The 23613-nt window shown below is 43.0% G+C and overlaps 1 protein-coding gene across 3 annotated transcripts in view; it reads right to left on the bottom strand.

Moving 5' to 3' along the window:
* Positions 1 to 23613, bottom strand: part of LOC144931170 (inactive dipeptidyl peptidase 10-like) — a 675556-nt gene that overhangs the window by 615010 nt on the left and 36933 nt on the right. Inside the window, exon 2 of one of the 3 annotated variants that reach the window (XM_078855035.1) lies at positions 15843 to 15995. The exons of 1 other annotated variant lie outside the window; for it this stretch is intronic. In XM_078855035.1, the coding sequence (XP_078711161.1) occupies positions 15843 to 15995 (153 nt within the window). Of the gene's footprint in view, positions 1 to 15842; positions 15996 to 23613 lie in introns of those variants that run through there. One more of the 3 variants, XM_078855038.1, reaches the window with a different exon arrangement.

Here is a 23613-nt window from a genome sequence, read left to right on the forward strand (position 1 = left end):
GCTGCCACCGCTAAGTTCTGGGTTAAGTTCACGGAGGTGGACACAGCCCGCATCATCAAACGAGGGCAAAAAAAAAGAGACATAGATCCCCCCCCCCCCGTATTGCCTTAACAGACTATTGGGGCAAGTGCCGTTCGTGAACACCTATGAAGGCCGGCACGCTGCGCATGGGGGTGAGTGGCTATAGCGCCACGCCCGACGGCCTTTATCTCCCCAGTGGACGATGTTTACACACGGCACCAGGTACTCATTTGAGGCTGAGTCAACCTAGGGGAGGCCCAGGACCGCTTAATATAATCGATTTGGTTGATGTTGGCCATGAGCGGGAATCGAACATGGGTAGAAGAGGTTCACAGCGCACTAACTGCTACTAAACGAGGGCATCCATCTCATCACACGCTGCTGCTGTTGCAATAGAATTAGCATCTGTATAAAGTTGGTTCCAAAATCCCCGCTGGAACCGATTTGGCTGAGACTGTGGGGCAGGAGTGCCGATGTAGTCCAGAGCAAAGGCTGCAAAGCGGCTTTGAACTTAACTTGTCTCAACTACGACTTTTCAACGCGTGCGCAAAACACATCTCTGCTTGGATTTACACAATGACGCTGTTGTACTCTGGCCCCTGGAGGGCTGAATAGCTGAGCAGAAGATGAGATGGGTTGACGTCGCATCCCTCAGATTGATCCATATTTGAAAATATACTGTTTAAGTTAACCTTCAGGATTGCGAGCCGTGCACTCCAACAACTTTGACTAGACGTCCTCAAAATGTATCTTTTTTTTAAAGCTAGTAAACCAGTGCTTTAAATTAGCATCTGGAGTGGATCGCGAATCCCTTAAACCACACGTGGCCGAGAGTGGTATTGGTAGGGGTTCAGTGTGCTGCACTAATAACTGGGTGAAGGGTGGTGGAAGACTGGGTGTCAGGTGGCAGAGACAGGGGAGGAGTCTTTGATAACGTTCAAAATATCTGGAAAATTGGACATGATCTCGGTCAAGTGGCTTGCGTCAACAACAACAGGGATGATGTAATTGGGTACGAGCCAATCTGGTAGTAGGGTGATGATGTGGAGGAGTAGCTTGGTACCAGTAAGTCTGGGGGGAAGCCAGGTGAAGCTGATTGGCCGCAGGGATATTTCAGCTGAAGCACCCTGCTTTTAGAGTGTCCGGGGAGTTCGTCTACGTTCCTGAGGTCTCTCACTCCGCCTAAGGCGGTCCGCACCTGAAGAGCTCGGGAAGAAGCACATCGTCCTTCCGTTACCACTGCTAGTGTGTTCAGTCATCAGTGGGTTCCCTTGAGCTGTGTGCACTATATTACGTTGATTAGGGGAGCAAGTGCCCAATGTAATGGTAAGTGACTGAATAAGGAGTTCCATAATCGAAGACATACGACTGGAGATTGCCTCTATTCCTGCTATGTTACCCAGTGCCAGTATTCATGCACCACTAACAACCCAATATTCCACATCTGCCATGTATTGTCTTGATGCTATATACAAGCAAAGGTTATGCATACTTAGCAACGTCTATATTGTATGAGCATAACGACGTGATTTTAACATTAGTCATGCTAAGAAAATACAAGATACAGGTAATTTTTATGTACATTTTGTGAACATTTGAATGTATCTTATACATGCATTTGTGTATTGCATGTAACATATGTATTGTCTACAACATTGTGTAATTTGTGCGTGGTGTGTACTTACCCAGGGTGTGTCGATGCATAATTTCACTCATTAAGACTCAAAGCTAACGATATGTATCAAATAGATTAAAACATCCATATTCCTTGGTTTATGCAAACTGTATGTAAATTATATGACGATGCTAATACATTAGAAACAAGACACAAAAGAGATGAACAAAACAAGAATGTCGGTAAATAAGACAAATGATCAATTGTTGAATCGAATCTTCACACCGAATCACAATAAATCAAACCAATGGGGAGTGAATCGTTTGTCTCTCATAAGTACTCATGTACTGGATAGAATGTACCATTGTAATGCAAACACTGCCCATTCTATATGATAAACATTAGTTTGCATGTATGTAGCACTCAATATTTGGCAGTATATTTAACATTTCCATAAATGTTTGTTTTCAAAATGACAACTTTTAAAACATGTTTTAACCTGCAGTACTTGTACATTAGGTTAATATGATCACTCCCTAAAAGTTTGTACCATAAAACTATCTTGTAAACATATAACCATTCTTCATATTGAGCACGGATCGAATAGAAAACTATAGTAAAGTATAGTCAATGGAGACTCAATCCAGCAGTGATTATATGCCAGACCATTCAACTGGAAGAGCTTGAATTGGAAGGATTGACAGCCTATAATCCATCAAGGGTCAATAAAACACGTATGTACTCTGTGTTGTTGTGGGAAGTTACCAGTGGACAAAGCTTTGGTGTGGATTGCAGTGGACATGCGAGTGACACATGGACAATGCGGAAAGGATGACATGAAAAGACAATGGGGTTTTTTTTACATAGAATGGAAATAATTAACTTGTGCAATAGGAATATGAATGAAAAGGTTTTGAAAGAGAACACAAGCAGGAATTGCTGACAAGTCTGATGAGAAGAAATGTGGCATATGCAGGGCATGTCATAAGAGAGTCCGTTGGAATAATTATAAAGACAATTCTGAAGGGTAAAAGGGATGGGAAGAGGAAGGAGACTGATCAATTAATTTGGTGGATTATATCCTTTGCTAGAATCATTATCATACTGTAAATAACATCACCATCACATGGCATCAGCAGAAGTCATTCAACAGAAGTACTATAATTTATATTGGAAAATAGTAAGTTACTCAACTTGTTTAAATGTTTTTTTTCTGTTAAGAAGCTGAGCTATATTTTCTACTTTTCATTTCGAAATGAGCAGTTGGATGGAACTCTCCATGAGAGACGCAAAGGATTGCAAACAATGGAGAGCATCTGCCATGGGCATCAACCCTCAGTTACGAGGATTCCACTAGGTAGATAATGGTGGTAACCATTATAGAGAGCCTAATACCTACCATAAAAATGTAGAATTTCCACCATTGGCTGAGGACAGCCCCACCCTCAATTGGGAATGGGGTTTTTTTCTTCAAATGGTGGGTCATGCTCCAATTCAGAGAAGTGACACAACACCCTTGCATGAGATCCCCTGTTTCAGGTAAATGTGCCCGTGATTCAATCATAAAAATATAGGGCCAGTGATGGGCACACAAAACTCTGCGCATCTTCACCAAGGAACACCTCTCTAAACCATCTCAATGCTGGTGACTTATTCTACACATTTCCTCCACATTCTAGTGATTCAATTAAAGCATTTGTATATGTCATCCAAAACTGGAAAACTTGAGACCTAATTTATCGCTTCCTTGAACTGGAACCTCAAGTCGCCACTGGTCAATGCACACAAATGTAAGTGATATTGATTATTTTCATTATATGAAAACAGTGTAACAAATATTTTTTTTCCTGGGTAGTAAGTGTTATTTCCTAATTGCTTATGCCTCAAAAGTACAGAATTATTCCCCACAAACTTTGCTTTTGTGACCAGGACAGTCATATTTAGAAATTTACCTATTTTCAATGAAAAAACGTGTGCATTTGTGTAATTCCTTCACGTAAAGTCCTGGTCACAAAAGCAAAGTTTGTAAGGAATAATAGCTATTTTCTATACTTTTGAGGCATATGCAATTAGAAAATAACACTTACTACCCAGAAACAAAAATCGTGTTACATAGTGAAATCAATGACTCAACCATTTTGTTAGTCCCTGAATTTGTACTTTTTAACAACATAACTTTTAGCCTATCTTTAAATGTCATTGACCTAAACATATTTCAAAAGTGTGATGCTTTAAAAACACTGGGGAATGTAAATAGTATCGATATATTAGTAGTATACGATCATAAAGTTATAAAAGTATATTAATTTCCGGATCTTTGTTGATCCACTGCCAAATGAAGGTCTTCCCACCATGCTTTCAGTTGTGGAGGTTGCTTGAACATACTTCACCACACTATTCAATATTGGCCGGTGAAGTTGAGGGGCCAAGACCATTTAAAATACCAATTCGTCACTGATGTTAGCTGTGGCCAGGTAGTGTGGGATCCACTATGACACCACCCCATAAACCATATATAATCCAAACTTGATTTGAAGCTTTCGTGACTGCAGGACTTACTCCTTGGTTCTTTCGGTAAAGTCACGTAGAAAGAAAATAAATTAAATAGAATACAGTAATCCCTCACCACTTCGCGGTTCAAGTTTCGCGGCCTCAGTGCATCGCGGATTTTTCGAACTGATTTAAAGGCCTCATTATACCTGTGCAGTAACACCATCATCATCATCATTCATCATCACATTCATCGAACTGCACAGGTCTGTCATCGTCGTCATTGTCATCGTCATTGTCATCGTTGTCGTCGTCATTACTGGAGTCAAGTCTCAAGATACTACTGTCATTGGTGAATGTAGAACACCATATTACGTATCGTATGAGAGAGAGAGTGAATGTATAATATTAAGGTTTAATAATTAAATAGATTTAAGTAAAATATATATATAAAGTATAAATATACATATTTTAAACATTCTGGTACCCACACACACATATACGGAAATTCCTAGGGGGCCAATCCTACTTCGCGGATTTTCACCTATCGCGAGGGGTTCCGGTCCCCATTAACCGCGATAAACGAGGGATCACTGTACGACATTTTGATTGCAACACAAGCAGTCGTCATCAGGTAGAACTAAATTTCAGAGAGAAACAAAACACAGACACAGAGACACACAGACAGACACACAAGCAGAGAGACACACAACATAGACACACAGAGACCCAATGCCTCTGTGTCGTGGCCTTAAATATAATCCTGTGGTGGAGTCCAAACCATCAACCACATCACCAATGAATGTGCCATCAATGCACATCCTGGCGGTGTTGCTACATTTCACTCCTGCCATACGGAACTGCCTTTTAAACGGATTTACAAGTCTAAAAATCAAGCACAATAAGATGTGCGCGAGCCAAAATTACACGAAAATGGACTCAACTCAACTTTAGCTGAAAACATAATCAACACAAAATATAAGGTGCAATATATTATTCAAGGCAATCAATATGCTTCAAGTAGTACTGCACAACTATAGTGACATACCCAATTGTGTGTAAGCGAAAATAATCAAGACGGATCATGACTACACTGTTGACACAGAAACCAAGTGTGGTGGTCTGGTTTTGGAAGGATGGATTCCGTCACAAACAATAAAATAAACCATCCTGTGATAAATCAAGTCTTCAATAATTGCATGCTGTCAGAAATGACACATGCGCCTGAAATTCGTGTCATTCTGGTACAGTGTCATGCACAAATAAATGTATTTTTTTTAAACACAATGGGGAATGCTTGGAAAAACTCAAGACAATCAGATCTCGGAGGGATCAAGCACCATGAGATTTCAGTCACGACTAAGAAACATTAGTGGACTCTGCAGATGGAATGATAAGTATTGTGATGCCGCCACCACGAAGCCGTTCAGCAGGCGCCCCATCTGCGGCCTCGCCACCACCAAGCGACGGAGCCGACCCCACGTCCCCCTCACCTCACCTCACATGAACACACCCGCACGCATCCCCCCCCCCCCATAGAGCGGGAAGGGGAGGACACCTGATCGACCGGTTTTTATCCGAGAAACCCTTATCGGGATTAACTCTCACGGTTTCCGGCGATCAGGGAATTGGATGACCTCCCCCGACGCTACGTTGCACCGCGGCGCTGCGACCGGCCTTAATATGGTGTGGCCGCGGCGAGGGGCATTCGGCCACCACGGTTGAAACGCATCCCCCCCACACACCCCCCCCCCCCCCATGCGTCGACGAGGCCAGCAGGGGAAGGACGGGACAGCATGAGTAGCAGGACCGCAGGGGCTCTTGCGCATAGTCGCGGAAGGTTGGGATAGTTGCGCTTGAGCGCGCAGGCACAATTGTTGGGGAGGGTAAATGATTGAGCTGAAGGTATGAATAGATCGGGAAAGGGGAGGCGCGCGGGGAGCCTGTGCACAGATTCCCACGGCGAGCCTTTGTGACGGACGCCGCCGCATGAACTGCAATAATGGGGGGGCCTGCGTGAGAAAGGGATTGATTGGAATTTGCGCCGCGCAGGTTGAGCATTAATTAGCATATCAAAAGCGCCCGGAACCGCCGTGCACGTGCCAGAGGGTCGCGAGCCTATTGTTCAGAGCCGCATCCCTTTGAGGTAGGGAGGATAAATAGGGAGCGCAAAGGGGAAATCGGGCTCTTGTCTCCAGCGCCAGAGGACCAGCAGCAGCTCCAGCCAGCGACCCGGACGTCCGAGCGACGCACCGAGGTACGCTGTTAGCACAAGGATCAGCGGACCGCCGTGGACACTTGACGGTGAGTGGGGAGGTGAAGTAGGATAATAGCCGATAGATAGGGAATAGGTACAGGTTTAGTGGAACAGGCCAGCCTCGTCGACTCACTGATTTAACATCAATTACCAGGTAGCAGATAATAAATCATTAATAGCGAAGCATGGCCTCGCGTGATCTTGTCGAGCAGTGTGAGCGTGTGGGTACGCGGGTGTACACAGTGGTTCGCCACGTGAGTGAGCGCTGCGCGGAGCTGAGCGCGTGGGTGAGCGTGTGTACACAGTGGTTCTGTAGTGCTGCGGCTCGCCTCGGGGGAGCGCTGCGCAGAGCGGTGCGAGAGTGGGTGTCGCGTGTGTTCACTCCGTGTGTGATACAGGTGCGTGATCATAACGCGAGTATTCAGTGGTGAGTGAGTGCCGCGGAGAGCTGTGTGCGTGAGTGCGCATACGTTCGTTACGTGTCGGATACGGATGCGCATTGGTAACGTGGTTATTCGACGTGGAGGCGAGTGCCGCACAGGGCTATAGACGGGCACACGCTCGCAGTGTGCGAGAGCTGTACGTAGTGGTGTAAAGAGGGGGAGTGTGGCGTTTGATTGATGATGCTGTGCGCACATATGCTCGCAGCGTGGGAGCGCGGCGCGAGGCTGTAAAAGTAGGGGCGTCGCGTTCGAATGCCGGCGAAACCGGAGCGGGGAATAGGGAGGTGGGGTAACGTAAACGGAATAGGGGATGCAGGCGGGAGGGACCCCGGGGGCCAACGGCCCCCACAGTATCACGAGTCAACAATAGTATCCGAGAGAACATATAAATAGTCAACCAAAGAGGGAATGGAGTGATTGCCTCAGTACACAAGAGAGGGTGTAGTGGCACGGTATTATAGTATATTAAGTGAATACTTCGTGGATGGATATCGATGTATACAAAAGTGATGCAGGACACGGTCGCATCAAACCAGATTGGCCAAATCTGTACAATGGTACATTCTGATGCAATTAGCATAGGGGGGCAATTGTCAATTGTAATTTTCATTGACCTTACCGAAGCTTCACATAAAGCCAAACAAGATAAATTACACGATGCGTTATGAGCCCAAGAACTTGGAAACAAAGCCCGGAGTTTTGTGTGGATTACCTTGTAAAATAGGAGACAATGCACAAAGCCAGGTCATCTCTCCATTCCCCTTATTATATGCTCAAACTAGCTTTACTACCCGGCTTCGCCCGAAACTTTGATTCACCACGCCCGGCCGCCTTTGTCTCCCCAGTGGCGATGTTCACACCACACCAGTTACTCGTTTGAGGCTGAGTCGACCTAGGGGAGGCCCAGGACCGGTTCAAATAATCGTCACCGGTGGTGGCCATGAGCGGGAATCAAACTCGGGTCGCCGGGTTCGGAGCGCAGCACGCTAACCACGACACTACCACTCCCCCCACACACGCGCGCGCGCGTCCATAGGTACCCATACACGCGCTTGCTGCAGACACACACAACTTTCAGGGTACGTATGGCAGTAAACGACTCAAATAATAAACCAATGCTGCGCGAAGAACGCCTTAGATCTCCAATACATTTGTATGGCACTTTACTCGCGGAGGGTTGGGGGGGGGTGCGTGACATCAGCAGGCACACTGTGTGACGCTTCCGCATGCGGGTGACATCACAGATGTGACGTCACAGCTCACTTGCCGTGCAAAATACATGTATATGCATTATTGCGCCCCTCCCCCCCAAAATATAAAAGTCTATTTTTATACTTGTTGCATGGTGTACAGTCTGGAAACTACCCACATACCAAATGTCAAGTTTGTTGGATGTCGGGAAGTATGCTAAACGTTTCGAACAGACACACATTCACAAATTTCCCTTTATATATAGAATACTAATTGATCGGCCTTATTTAAATCAGGTACAAAGGGGACTTGGCAAAAATGTAAGAAAATGTGGGTACAATGATAAAAATTTGTATAAAAAAACCTTTAACGCATGACAGACATGTCAATATATTACATAGCTAACAACATTACAAATGTACAACCAACATTGCAAATGTTGTACAAGTTAATGCAGAACACTTAAAAGTTGTACTGTATATGCAGATGAGTGAGAGTTCAGGAGTTTAAAATGGTTTAAATGTGTCGTTTATTTCCTATTTGACATTATCGTAGAAAAGTATCAGGTTTAGATATAAGTTGCTGTTGAGCAATGTTAAAATCAATCTCTTATTGTTTTTGCAACACTTAACAAGTTTTGTAGGTGTTAAATTATATAGTCTGCATACAATTGTCATGTATAACAAAATACATTATACCCAAGTCAATGTTATTTATGTATATGCAAATAAAAAACGAATGAACCAAAGATTGATCCTTGCAGAATCATTTTAAAATCGCTGTAGCATCTGAAATTAATTTGTAAAACGTTATACATTGCCTCATATTCGTTAAGTAAAGCGGCTCATTAACAGATTCTCCTAGGGGTCAGTTTGTTTTATCTTCGTGCAAAAATGCTGTTTAAAATAATATACTATGGATAACATTGAATGTTTTCCACAAATCTCTGGATAATTTTAAAACAAATGATATAAAAGTATATAATTGGTGCTGAAGTGAACTACTCAATTAAGGAGAGTAAACTGCTGAAATGAAATAAGATAAATTTAAGCACAAAAAAACTGGAGATTTCCTCTGCATTTCTGAATTTGACATTGTTTAGAAATTGTTCCTGCCGGGTAAAACAAATCACATGTTGCTGATTACGGTTGTTAAACGATAATCGGTAATACAATTCCTTGCCATGAAATGCTAATCGTTTCCAGGAGAAGTTTCGTCGTTGAGTGCGCTGATTTGCATGAGCCAATGTACAAACTGCATGGCGGTCTAAGTCACCACGTGGTACATAGGCTCAAATTTATTGAAAGGGCAATGTTGCAGCCATGAAATTGATACTTGCTCATTTCACTGCTAACCAAACGACCTCCACTAGAGGGAGGCCTAAAAGGGTATTTGGTCCCTTCCCTGTTCACCAGATGTGTTATAAGAAGTGGGTATACCCACACTTTACCGCGCTGGGAAATCGAATCTAACTGGCAGCCTCTGGATTGCAAGTACAGTGTGCCAATAATTACACGACAGCCCCCATTCGTTTCTCATAAATACATTTTTTTAAAGCATTGAGTTAATAATGTTAAAGAGTTAAACATATTACATTCATGGATACATATTTCCAAATGTACGGCAAACCGGTAGCTAGTTTTATTGTGTGGATAACAGAAGTACAAAATACTATCTTAACTTTATTTCTGATGAGGTCAGTTGAAATAACCAGTAAATGGTTGCCTTCTTTAAACATGCTAATAAAATTAAATTTATGTAATCTGAAAATCCGATTGGCCAGTAAATCCTATTTTATTATTATTATTACACGCTTTTATTTAACTCACTCCGTCTGTTGGTCGTATCCTCAACAAATCTTGTAACTCAATTTTTACCCACTTCCCAATGTGCTATCGACTGCAAACTTGGTATACTTATGTCATACTGATGACAAAGACTACATTCTATCATTATTTTTTTTAATATATATTTTAAAACATTTACACGCTTCTTGGTTCTTTCGGTAAAGTCACGTAGAAGGGAAATAATAAAATAATAAAAATAAAACATAATAAAATACAATGTAAAGTCACGTAGAAGGGAAATAATAAAATAATAAGAATAAAACAAAATACAATGTGAGAAAGAACCAAGAAGATGAATCCCTGCAGTCACGAAAGCTTTAAATCGAAATTTTACACGCTTTTATTTAATTCACTCTGTTGTATCCTCAAATCTTGTAACTCAATTTCAACCGTCTTCTCAATATCGTATCGACTGCAAACTTGGTATAGGTATGTCATACTGATGACAATACTATATTCTATCATTAAAAATTAAAATATTATATAGTTTTAAACAATCTTTTTTACGGGTATAATTGACCACGCTCAACTCACGTTGGCTGTAAATCACCACGGTCCCTTACGTTATGGCAAGCCTCGGAAAACCACGCCGAGGGGCGGGGGATGTGGAAGGAGGGGAGGGGCGATGGGGGAAGGGATCACGAGGAGGGGCAACTCGGAGTTGGCCGGGGGGGACACTCCCTTACGCTATGGCAAGCTTCGAGGCCACTTCCTGGAGTCATGGAGTTCTAAATATTTATGGGAAAATGTCAAAACTGGGTGGTTTTTAACTTTTGCCGACAAAACTGGATCCCAAATGTCAAAACTGGGTGCACCCTGGGTGGCCAAAAACTTGAGTTTTGGACACTCAGGGTGCACCCAGTTTTGACATTTGTCAAATACACCCCATTCATCCAAACACTTGGTATTTGTATACTGGCACACTGTGCCAGCACCCCAGTCATCTAAACACTTGGTATTAGTATGCTGGCACAGTGTGCCAGCACCATATAACTACACACACTTGATATTTGTACGCTGGCACAGTGTGCCAGTATACAAATGGCAAGTACGTGTATGTTCGCGAGCTGAAAGTGTTACTGTAGTTGCAAGCTGGCACACTGTGCCAGTATACATATGGCAAGTAAGTGTTACTGTAGTAGCGAGCTGGCACACTGTGCCAGTATGCAAACGGCAAGTAAGCGAGCTGGCACACTGTGCCAGTATACAAATGGCAAGTTAGGGTATGTTCGCGAGCTGTAAGTGTTACTGTAGTTGCAAGCTGGCACACTGTGCCAGTATACATATGGCAAGTAAGTGTTACTGTAGTAGCGAGCTGGCACACTGTGCCAGTATACAAACGGCAAGTAAGCGAGCTGGCACACTGTGCCAGTATACAAATGGCAAGTTAGGGTATGTTCGCGAGCTGTAAGTGTTACTGTAGTTGCAAGCTGGCACACTGTGCCAGTATTCATATGGCAAGTAAGTGTTACTGTAGTAGCGAGCTGGCACACTGTGCCAGTATACAAACGGGAAGTTTGTGGTGCAAGGTATGGAACATGAGCCACGAGAAACATCATTTGGAACGCTCTAAATCTGTGGCGACATATGGATGAATAACGCAAGGACCTAAACGTGTACAAAATGATACATTAAATCGTACACCTTCTTCACCCAGTTTTGACATTTGTCCACATTGAACATCACCCAGTTTTGTCATATCAAAAAGCACCACCCTGTTTTGCCTGTCGTTTTCCAAGACCACCCAGTTTTGACATTTGGGATCCAGTTTTGTCGGCAAAAGTTAAAAACCACCCAGTTTTGACATTTTCCCAAATATTTATTTATTTAAATTTCCGTTTAACCTCATCTATTTTTATTGTGATTTCCTTAGGCGACAAAATATTTGAGCACATAAATTGTTTTAAGTGAAATTTTATTTTACTGTAAGCATTTTTACATATTGAAATTACCCTTTATTACAGGCACTAATGAACATCTTAAACTTGAGCGATACATTTCTAATGATTAAAAATTTTATGTATAAAAAATAATAACCCTGTATTATTTAGACGACTGCAGTGCTAGATACTTTGTGAAGGTCGCCCTTTGCAAGGGAATAAGTTTTGTCTCAATAAGCACTCGCATTTTTCATAAATAAATAATACTATCCAGACGGTCGTACGATTTAAAATGTACCTCTGTAGTGCTGTTGGATGAACAATGTAGGGTGATAATCGACCCCTAAAACTCTTAATTACACCACTTTTTTGGATGCAATGCATTCGGAGCAAAGCCATGGTTTAAAAAATCCACACCATCCCCACTCCCACGTGCTCTTTATAGAATTATATTTAGTTTAGAAGAGCGTTTAATCATTGTAAGATTTATAACTTTAAACAATTTAAAGCCTACATTCTGCTGACTGAAAGGCAGAAAGGCAATGTTAACTGAAATGGAACAGTAACCAGTTACGAAAACGTAACAATTTAATTACAGTACATAACTTGAAATTGAACATTTGGGCGATTGGACAACCGATACAAAGTGAAGTAGATTTATAAGTTGAATGGACACCATAGCATGCTCTGCCAATATCTGAATAAGAACTTGGCCGCTGTATTATGGTCAAGTGTTACGTGTAAATTGTACGACGGTAAACACTCCCGACACCTGATATTGAAGTTAAAAAAGTGTGTCCTCTATATGTAATCTTCTACTCCTGCAGTAATGACCCAATGCTGTAATGACACTGGCCTAAATGAGTCCAGAACCATTAAAAGGTTCCATGACATTGTTTCGTTGATCATAGACCTTTGAGAAATAGTAATACTTTGGAATGCCTGTGGTAACCATCGGCAGATTACAACAAAGCCATGAGCAAACCATTACGATTCTAGATTTGAAGCTTTCGTGACTGCAAGGATTCATATTCTTGGGTGTTTTCGGTAAAGTCACGTAGGTACGTGATTTTACCGAAAAGAACATTACGAGTCAATAGTTTGCATGATCCAGGGAATTAGCATTTCTTATGTATTAACTACTTAGTTTCCTTTATCGGTCAATGTCCTACCCTGTGAATAGTAAAGTTCTACTTTCAGCACGCTACAATAAATAACAGAAAAATGCAACCTGATCATTAAGTATTGCAGAGACATGCATAGGCTGTGTGCCTGGGCTATCCTGCACACATATTAAGCATCGGTAATAAAATATGAGACTTAAAAAGTAAATGAAGCATATTATTCAGCGCTAGCTCGTGTATTAGATCACTGCAGTGATATCACTAGAGTACACATGAAAGTAAATTTTAAATATTTGGTTTAATCAGTAAAAAAGGTTAACATGCAGGTTGACTAACTCGGAACACACAGCCTAGTTATACGTCGATACAATTAGTATTTTTATAATGATTATTCAAGAATGTTTCGTGCGATTGTATAATTATTATCGTTGATTAAGTATAACTTCAGGATAGGAACCAACATTTAAAAATAAGCTTAACATAAAATACACTTTGAAACGTAAAAAAGCAAGCAACGTTGTACCTGTGGCACACCACGAGAAGGGGAATAGTCGAGGATATAATGTGTGGAGGAGGAACGGAAAGGGAAGCGAGAAGTGAAATAATGGGAAATGAGAGAAAAAGGATGGAAAAGGAATGGAAAAGTGGGACCAAAGGGTCAAAACAGATTAGGATGGGGAGGATGAAGCTATAGAACGGCCTCGATGCTGCAGAGCAACATCCGTTTTCAGAGGGGTGGGGAAAGGGCAGGAAATCCAGAGTGGGGGTGGCCACAGAGTCATGTGAATTACAGAAGGCTTGAGCTGATTTACAAAAAATATATAAGACTTCAATAATAATGGGCAGAAATAAACATACCTGTCAATAAGATTTCCTTCATGAAGAGGTCAATTTCAGGCAAAGACAACCAATTATTCCCATATACATAATTGCACAGTTTAAATAGAATTGGAAAATCTGTTTTTATTTGTATTGTGATGGGTGGATTTATTGACATAGACTTGTTTAACAGGGTTGTCTGGTCACCACAGGGGAATAAGTTATGGTATGGATTAGTCAATTGGGGAGAGGTTTGCCAAGGCCAGGGATCGTATTGACATGCATTAAGCTTTTACCAGGGACAGTGGCGTTAACTGCTTTGCTCTTATCAGAGCTACTACCCCTCAAAAGGATGGTATTTCCTTGGAGGTCAGCCATCTACATAGAAAGCAGGCCTGAACCCTCCCTTGATGTAATTTCAGGAAGGCCAAATAGCTATGTATTATATTGCTTCAGGCCGATAAAATTGCAAATAATGTGACAGGAGGACAAACTGTTTGCGTTTCCATTTATCGTTTATTGAAATACAGTATATTAATTATATGAGTGTGTATTAATGTGTTGTGCAATTTAAAATATGTCCTAACATAATGTATAATATATTACGTAGGTAAACGATAGGGAAATCACTATCTACAGTATAGACAAAGTATAACATGTAAAACAGCACAACAATGATATGTAGTACATACACATAAAACAACGTTTTATGAATGTAAAACATTCGTCCTTTTGATTAATGTGGCCAATTAGGGTAATCATTCTATTCAATTGGCAGGTGTGCAATTTGGAGTGGTTTCATGCCTCTTAACTCCCAGAGAAATATTTGAACACACAGGGCAAAGCGTGCAGCTGCATGTTACATTGCAAGAGATTGACTTAATCAACAGCACTAGTACAGCACACCGCTGTTGCTGTACCGCTGTTGCTGTACCGGTAACGAATTGGCACGTTCTGTTTACGTGACAAACCTTACTAATTGGCTGTGTCGGGTGGTGGCGGGTTTAACGACACATTTATATATTTACGCGATCTAACCCAAAATAACATGTATTATAGATTAATCAACAAAGTTGGTTTGCAAATGTTGCAGCATTCACAATCGGCCTATTGAACAACAACCACGAGTCTAGGCGTGATGAAGGCTGCATACTTATATCTTAAGAGTACTTACGCAGCAATGTATGTATAAGCGTCTACCTTCCTTGGAAACCCTTACCTATACGACTGGAGTATATAAATATGGCATGTTAAATAAAACGCACTATTGAGCACGTCTCGTATATCAATTACTGTGTAAAAATGCTGCTTTTGAGACGCGATATCATATCGTGCCAGACATTCAGATCTCGTGTCATTTTCTAACACACGGGTGGTATACGTACTTTAGTCAGTAGCTATAACACATCGTCGTGGGGAAACTAAATGCAGCATACCACAAACAAGCAATAACTGATTCCATATCAAGCGCCAAACACAACATATCAACATCACATAGCTGTGACATGTATATCGTATACATGTTTACAGAGCCACCGTGGCCACGGCTGTTTGGGAGACGAGATATTTCCACTACTAAATAAGAGTAATAACCTGTATTCCGTGTACGGCCACACGCGTCGCATCGCCAAATGAAATCTTGGTTAAGGTGTTGGGAGGGTGAACGTGTAGGGAGATCGTTTGAGCTTCGCCATAGCACCCGGGACGTGTATCGGATTACCATAACTCACGATTGCACCGACGCTCTCTATCGGAGCCTCAAGCGACAGCCAAATCAATAGGAGATACAGGCATAGCGTGAAACCCTATCAGCAAATTCTCAACAACGACTTCGTGCCTTTATCACGGGCACGCCACCGCACGCGACCAGCCGTCAATATTTACTGCCAAAGTATATTTCAAAGCGACGACAAACTCGTGCGTAAATACGCACACGGGCAGTACTCTCCGCGCAGTCGCGTTCGCGCAGTGGATCATTTCGGTGCCTCACGTCCCACACACACACAGACACAACACACCACATACAACACACGACACACACAAGCGCATCTCGCCGGCGGGGCTCTCGACGTTCGCACACGCGGCCGCGAAGAGCAAAACGGCCAATGGCCACAAAAAAGGGGGTTTGGTGCGGGGAAGGTGGCAGACGGCTCACCATCATGTGTCCCTCCATGCGGGCCGTTTTGATCATGGGCTCTTCCCCCATGGCGGCTCTCTGGGTGTGGACGAACTGACGGGACCGACGGGGATGGGACGCGGATGGTTGACCTCAGCAGCAGTAGCAGCAGTCGTGTCCGCGGGCCGGGTTCTGTGGCGAAGCCTCCAACGTGAGCAGCAGCAGCACCACCGGCATGAGGAGCATCATCAGTGGCGGTGGCAGCAGCATCACGGAGGATCCCCTCCCTCCAGGGCCGTGCGCAGCGAGCGGCGCTCACGTGTTTGTGTGTCGAGGAGTGTGCTGCGTAAAGTGCTCTTCTTCTTCTTCTCCTCCTCCTCGCTCTTCCTATGAACGTCTTCACAGTACCGTCAATAATGTTTGATTATACGAATAATAATAATACCGTGGTGGTTTATGATTGCGAGTATACCATAAAGTACCGTGTCGTTGTTATGAATTGTCTTATTATAATTGTAGGCAATTATTATACACCTCTGTATTATTCGCATTCGACTGTTAATAATTCCATCGCTTGCTATTCCTACGTAAACTGTAACACCATTTACATTGTTTCATTTCTTTTCATAGACTGACGCATTGATGAACGCGACTATCAACGCGCTATTGAAAAATGATATCACCAATAACACCACAGCGCTAGGCTACATTACACTAAATCATGTGCAGTACGCACATGCATTTATTTCTTTATTTCCCCGCCCCATTCCCACTTCTCGATTCAATCCTCGTTGCAGCAGCTGCGTCGCAGATATAGCAACCTCCACCACCACAGTATATGGGCCCCGGCGCTCCTACACCACGTGTCACTGTTCTGGCTGCTGCTGCTGCCGTGGCCAATACGGGACCCCCCCACCAACCTCCCACCTCCACATTGCCCCGAGCCTGCGAGGACCACCCCGCGGGTTGCTCCGGGAGATGGGATAAACTGATGGCTACTGGGATGCGAGCAGCAGCCACGAGGTGGCACCGCCCTCTCAACATTCATACGCGTGGCCCATGTGGGGTGCAGCCACGGGTGGGAGGAGGTGGACACGGGGCCCAGTGCATCGTGCGCGTTCCGCCGAGCAAGTGCGTGCTCCGATGGAGCTTGCTCTCGACAACCGAGATGCCGCCCGCTCACGAGTTCCACACGTGTACATGCCTGCCGTGTGGAGAGAAGCGTCTGGAAAGTCCACGTTTGCCTTGGTGGAAGCCAGTCCGTCCTCGGGACGGCCACTGCTGATTTCCCGAAATGTATACAGTATATGATATGGCGAGTCAAGAGTTCAATGTAGAGCAGTGTTCTTCACTAATTTTCAGAGGGGGCGGGACACTTTTGCCGATTAGACATCAGTTTGAGGGCCGCCACACATTTGAAACCATTGTGTTTGACAGCACGATGGGGTGTTATCGCTATGTATTGTCGGGGGCCGCACGTTAGGGGTCATACTAAATGCCACCAGTGGCCCGTGGGCCTTGCAATGAAGAACTGATGTAGAGCATTGCTCGGCTGGATGCGTTTCGTTGTCAATTTAAACTGGCTGACAAGACCAAATGTTAACAAATATATGCACTTTAGTAATAATGTCCCTTGCACATAAAAGCCTAAATTAGTATCAAGAGAGTGCTGTTATTTAAAATGCTTTTGATTTACGGTGCAGTATTTGGTTTAATTTAATTTTTAACGCATTTCATATGGCGAGCTTCTGGTTATCGCCATAATGTGTATCCCGGGGCTATTGTGAAGTTCACCGTCCCTGTGCCATGAGAACCCAGAGTTAAATAAAGGAATACGTTATATATGTGGGTCCTGCTTGGGATATCTGGCCAATATTTATTGAACATTTTAGTGTTCAACAAAACCCAAACCGAAAACTAAAAAAAATGGTGAAGGAAGTATACGACTCAAAACCCATATTGACCGGTCAGAAGCACGTTTCCTGTGCTTATATCAATTGACCATCGTGTGTCCCTGTAGATTAAGATTCTCACACCCAGGATGATGTCTGCACGGTCCAACAACCCCACCCCCAAAGGGCTATGTTACAGACGTGTTGCACCCCGTATATACATTTATATGGACAGTATTAAATTTCTACTGAATCGGAGAGCTTACACAGTACATTATATATTGGGAAGATTTTCCTTCGGTCTGTTTTATTCCTAACCTACTCCCTCTGCCGTCACTTGATAACACCACTTACTGTGCCACTGGTGATTGTCATAAAAGCAGGCTGGTCCCGCTTCTAGAAATGTGCAGTGCTCGTAACACAACGCGTGCCGCACAATTATCTAAAGAGCACAAAGCACCTTTGATCAGATTTTATGTAGTAGAAAGGCAGTCAAGTTTCCACGACGCTGTGCCATTTTAACGGACTCCTACAGACCACGGTAAATACAGTATTTTGATTCTGACAAATCACTCTCCCCCACAGGCCATCCAATCGCCGTGCTCCTCCATGGCTCTATCCATTCCTCCGATCATTGTACTCACACTTGCCACCCACGCTTCCCGCAACACATCTCCTCTCAGCTTCCATCAACGTGATGCATCCCATACCATGCACAGGGGCCGTCGGTCCACAAGGAGTTTTCCAGCCCCGCCCCGCCCCCTCTCCCCCACCCACAGCAATTGCATCCAATTTTACGAAAGCTGAAAGATTCGTTTTCGGGACCTTTCGAACATTAAACAAATTCGAACATACATAGCTGGACAGATACCAAAACACGCATCAGCCAGTGCGAGCTGTCCATGTGTAGCACGAGGCAGAGACACGAGGGGCCAAGCAACGACATTTCAGCAGTGGGCTGAGCTCAAGGAGAGCTAGCTCGAGCACCATCCTGCGGCGGTGAAAGGTGGCGGTGCAAGCGTTACAGCGGAGCCCACAGCAGCCAAGAATCTGCTGTCCCTGTCTGAGGGGGTAGCTGTTCAACCCTAGCACACGTTCGAGAAGCCGTGCATGTGACGAGTGCGGCAAGATGTCTTCTCGCGCTCGGCCTACAAGTATATGGGGTTTTTTCCACGTGTGTGTTAAACTGTGTGTACCCCGGATATTTTAAAGATGGCAATTATCCTGCTGTGTATCCTACTGCTGTCCCTCCCGGCCATATCTAGTGCCACATTCAACTTTACAAACGGCTACCCTCGTTACTTTGCGTCCATACTTGTTGCTCGATTTGCCACTACACCTGCTAATGAAACAGCTTATAGACACTTCATCATTGTATCCTTTTAACCCCTATCTTTGTCCCATTACTTCACCAGCACTCCTTCCAAACTTAATTCTGCTCTTAAAAATAACACCATCTGCGAGTTGCTGCTATTCGTCCAAGGTTCGCCGCTCTTCATCTTTTCACAGAAAATACCTGTGCAAACTATTAATTCTACTTTTCTTATTTCTGGGTGGTATTGAGCTTCATCTTGGCCCAAATGTAAATAACTCGTATAATTCTGTAGATTTTTCTGGCAGAAAAGGTGTTGGTGTTCTACATGTCAACATCAGAGGGCTTGTGATTAAATTAAGTCAACTAAAACTATAAGTGGCAAATCTTGATCCGGATATTTTTTGCCTAACAGAAACATTTCTCACTCCTGCCGTAAATGACTTGCAGATTACGATTGAAAAATACAACCTCTTTCGGCTTGACCAAGGATCTGAAGGAGGTGGAGTTGCCATCTATGTTCATAATACTATTGCATGTTCACCAGCTCACTCGTTTAAAAAATATATTTGAAGGTCTGGCTCTCAGAATAACGCTCGCAAATAATCAACAGATATTGGTAGTGTGCTGCTATAGACCGCCTAGTGGGAAGGATGTTGAAGCTGCTTCTGCACTGAGAGCTTCTTGGGGGCCTCCCTAAAGGTGAAATAGTTTTAGTGGGTGATCTAAATTGGAATTGGCTAAACCCGCCGGCTGTGGCCACAAATTTTGCAGATTAATTTAACCTGTTTCAATTATCTTCTTGGTTCTTTCGGTAAAGTCACGTAGAAGGGAAGTAATAAAATAATAAAAATAAAACATAATAAAATTATTCTCACGACGTTTCGGCCACAACGCAAGCAGCCGTCCTCAGGTGAAAACCAGGTCCGTCGAGGCGACAGAGTCTGACGGACCTGGTTTTCACCTGAGGACGGCTGCTTGCGTTGTGGCCGAAACGTCGTGAGAATAATTGTATTCGTTTTATTTTTATTATTTTATTACTTCCCTTCTACGTGACTTTACCGAAAGAACCAAGAAGATGAATCCCTGCAGTCACGAAAGCTTTAAATCAAAACTGTTTCAATTAATAAATGTCCCCACAAGACCCAACCTAAAAAATCCAGGACAGTCATCTCTGCTTGACGTCCTATTGACAAATGCCCCTCACAATTTCGCACTGAATGGTGTTCTGGGTAATAACCTTAATGATCACTCCTTCATTTTTGGGGTGAGATCATCAGCCAGACCCAAAGCCCCCCCTAAATTGGTTGAGAAGCACTCCATGAGACACTTCAGCACTCAGGCATTTACTAATGATGTGCTTCACTCAGATATTGACAACCTGACTACGGCTTGGGAGACTTTCAGGTACACGTTTCTCCAAATTCTTAACAAACATGCTCCATTGGTTAGATTTAAAACTAAAGGCAACCGCCCACCATGGTTTTATCCGTTGATTACTAAGCTCATGAAAACTAGGGACAAGGCTTGGGCATGTGCTCAGTAATGTGGTCAGGTATAGGGTGGTGTATAGTAATACAGTATATAATTTAATGTTGGGTTTGTCTATGGCAGTATATAGTACGGGGTAGACCCGTGTGATGTAAGGGGAAAAAAGTTTAGCTGGAAGCATATTATATTTTTTGTGACATAGAATTGTAATGTATTACTTACTGTTAGTAGCTCAACTTATTGGAGAGTATATTTAGTATACTGATGATACTATGTAGTTTATACTTTAGTTTTTTACGTGGTTGTTTAGTTACTGCAGCTACATACTATTAACATTCCTTCCCTTTATTAATGCTACCCCTATCCTCTCCCTTTGATGCTGCTAATCCTGCATAATGCAGGGGCATAATATGACTTTGAAACCCCTCGCCCACCTCCTACGCATTTCACAAGTAGTACTAATCACATATCTGAATTTCCCATAAATATGCTAAATTCCTCTTGATATGCAAATTATTTTGTCAAGGCGCTCTTCCCCTTCCAACCCAGCTTAAATATACGCTCCAAGCGTGGTGGTGTTTCATTCAGACGCTGTCTCCCCAACAGACCTGGTCTTCACCTGAGGACGGCTGCTTGCGTTGTGGCCGAAACGTCGTGAGAATTATTTTATATGTTTTATTTTTATTATTTTATTATTTCCCTTCTACGTGACTTTACCGAAAGAACCAAGAAGATGAATCCCTGCAGTCACGAAAGCTTCAAATCGAAATCTACTAACTGTTGGTCACCTATTATACAAACATATAGCCCATATTTTCAACCTGTCCATCAAAGAAACATCAGTTCCTCTAGAATGGAAACATTCCTATGTTCGTCCACTTCACAAAAGGAGCCCTAAAGATGATCCAATTAACTACCGACCTATCTCAATTTTGTCCCCGTTGATGAAATTTTTTGAAAAATAATTGAACTTCCAAATTAGCAGTTTCCTGTCCGCCAACAATCTATTACATCTAAAACAATCTAGGTTTCGAAAAAAATACAGCACCACATCTGCTGCATTAGACTCTCTGAATCACATTTACAGTCGCCTTTATAATAAGCAGTACTGCGCCTGTCTTTTTTTGACTTGTCCAAAGCCTTTGATAGTCGACCACAACACCCGGCTTAGTAAACGAAGTTGCCTCGGTTTTTCCGAAAACGCAGTAAAATGGTTAAAAAATTACCTCTTTTCTCGTTTCGCTCCGGATGACCGCTGCAAATTATTATCTGTGTTTTGATTTAGTGTGCTGATCTTAAAGGTGCATTGAAAAAATTGATACTCCGACTGATGCTCCTGATGTTGTGGAGTGACTCATGCAGCCAGCTATGGCTGCAGGGTTTGGTGGTACATGTTGTTTATGTCGTTTATTGTGAAAATTCGGTCATAGTTCCTATGATCACTGTTACATTGATTATGACTTTATTTTGGTGATTTCGAAAAGTTTTTTGGTTTGGCCATGTTTGTTGTAGTACGGAGTTAGACTGATGGCCTTAATCTAAGTTGTCTAGTGGTTGTTGTTGTTGTTTGACTTGCATCCCACTCGGATTTTTGCACACAGCGTTGGTGTACGGTGCTTTTTTAAATCCTTTATATTAAGTTCGCTTGCTTGCTTGCGTGCTTGCTTGCTTGCTTACGCCGTGCAAATCTTTCGGTCGTTTTTTAACCCACTTCCCGTGATCCAATCGAGCTGACATTTTCCACACAGACTCGTTGTGCCAGACAATTAATGTTCCTGAAAAAAAATTCCCAAAATGTAACACTTTTTAGGCAAAAAAAATTTCTTTTACATATATTCAAATAGAACTCATTCATCGCTTTGGCTGAACGTCACAGTATAAGAGCCCAGAGCGTAACCCCTCCACAGGCCGTGGCGGAGTACCGCAGTTGGTAGCGCCCTCGCTTCCCATGCCAAAGGTCGCGGGATCGATCCCCACGTCCTCCACAGGCGAGTATATTTTTAAATCCTTTATATTAAGTTCGCTGCCACGCATATAAAGGATTTATAGTGAAAAAACTTTGTTTTTACGGGTTATACTTATTCTGGACTTTTTGCTGGTTTTTCCTGGATTTTCAGTTTGCACATAGTCACATAGTCACTTTAAGATGTTTTCTTGTTCATGTTTTTGGTTTTTGTTTGTTGCGGTTGCACCCGATTCAAGAGCCGAATGGCTCACAGGGCTATACCTAATAAATGAACTTGATAATAAATTAACTTGAGGCATGCTGCACACACGGGGTACGCACTCCAGGACAACAACTATAGAGTCACGTCGAGGCGGCTGTGTGTGTAACGCCCCAGGAAATGAGCGAGGAGAGCGCTATGTCTTCTACTGCATAAACAACCTGCAATGTGATTTGGACAACAGTTCTATTCTGTCGTGTATGGACTGTGCAGTAAACTGTAGTCTGCGCTCATTCAATTGAGTAATCGCGAAACTACACGAAATCTCTCTTTCCTGAAGCCCTCTTGTGGCTAGCATACCTCGACATCGGCATATAGCTCCTGAACATGTCGTACACAAGAATAGAACGAAATGTACCCACCCCGACGTTCATGGACTAGGACAGGGGTCGGAAACCAAAATAACAAGAAGAGCCATTTCTTTCCAATTCGGTACAAAATTCAGTATTTCAAGAGCCGCAATGCATCTGAGTACTGTACTCACGTACATATCGTCAAGAAGCAGCCCGTAAAGGGCCGCATGCGGCTCCGGAGCCGTAGGTTGCCGACCCCTGGACTAGGATATGCAATTCATATTACCTTCGTAAGATATACATCTGGGCAGTATATAATCAGGTCTTAATTTTTCACTTAATATGTTCCGCTGGTAGACTGGAAAGGATACGTGACTATTAGCCACATCTGTCGCGAGAGGTATACTGAGCGTGGTATGCTGGGTGCAGAAATGTTTATCGGGCCTCTGACCCGTCCACACCCGGCTCAAATTAAGAACTAAATATATCCGTATATATTACAATAAAACACAGTTATGTAATTAATATGTAATTAATATTGAATGCACACAAAATTTCGTTATCTAACTTGTATCATCAACTATGTTTAATTCACTG

This window comes from Lampetra fluviatilis, chromosome 1 (assembly GCF_964198595.1).
Source record: "Lampetra fluviatilis chromosome 1, kcLamFluv1.1, whole genome shotgun sequence".
NCBI classification, from domain to species: Eukaryota; Metazoa; Chordata; class Hyperoartia; order Petromyzontiformes; family Petromyzontidae; genus Lampetra; species Lampetra fluviatilis.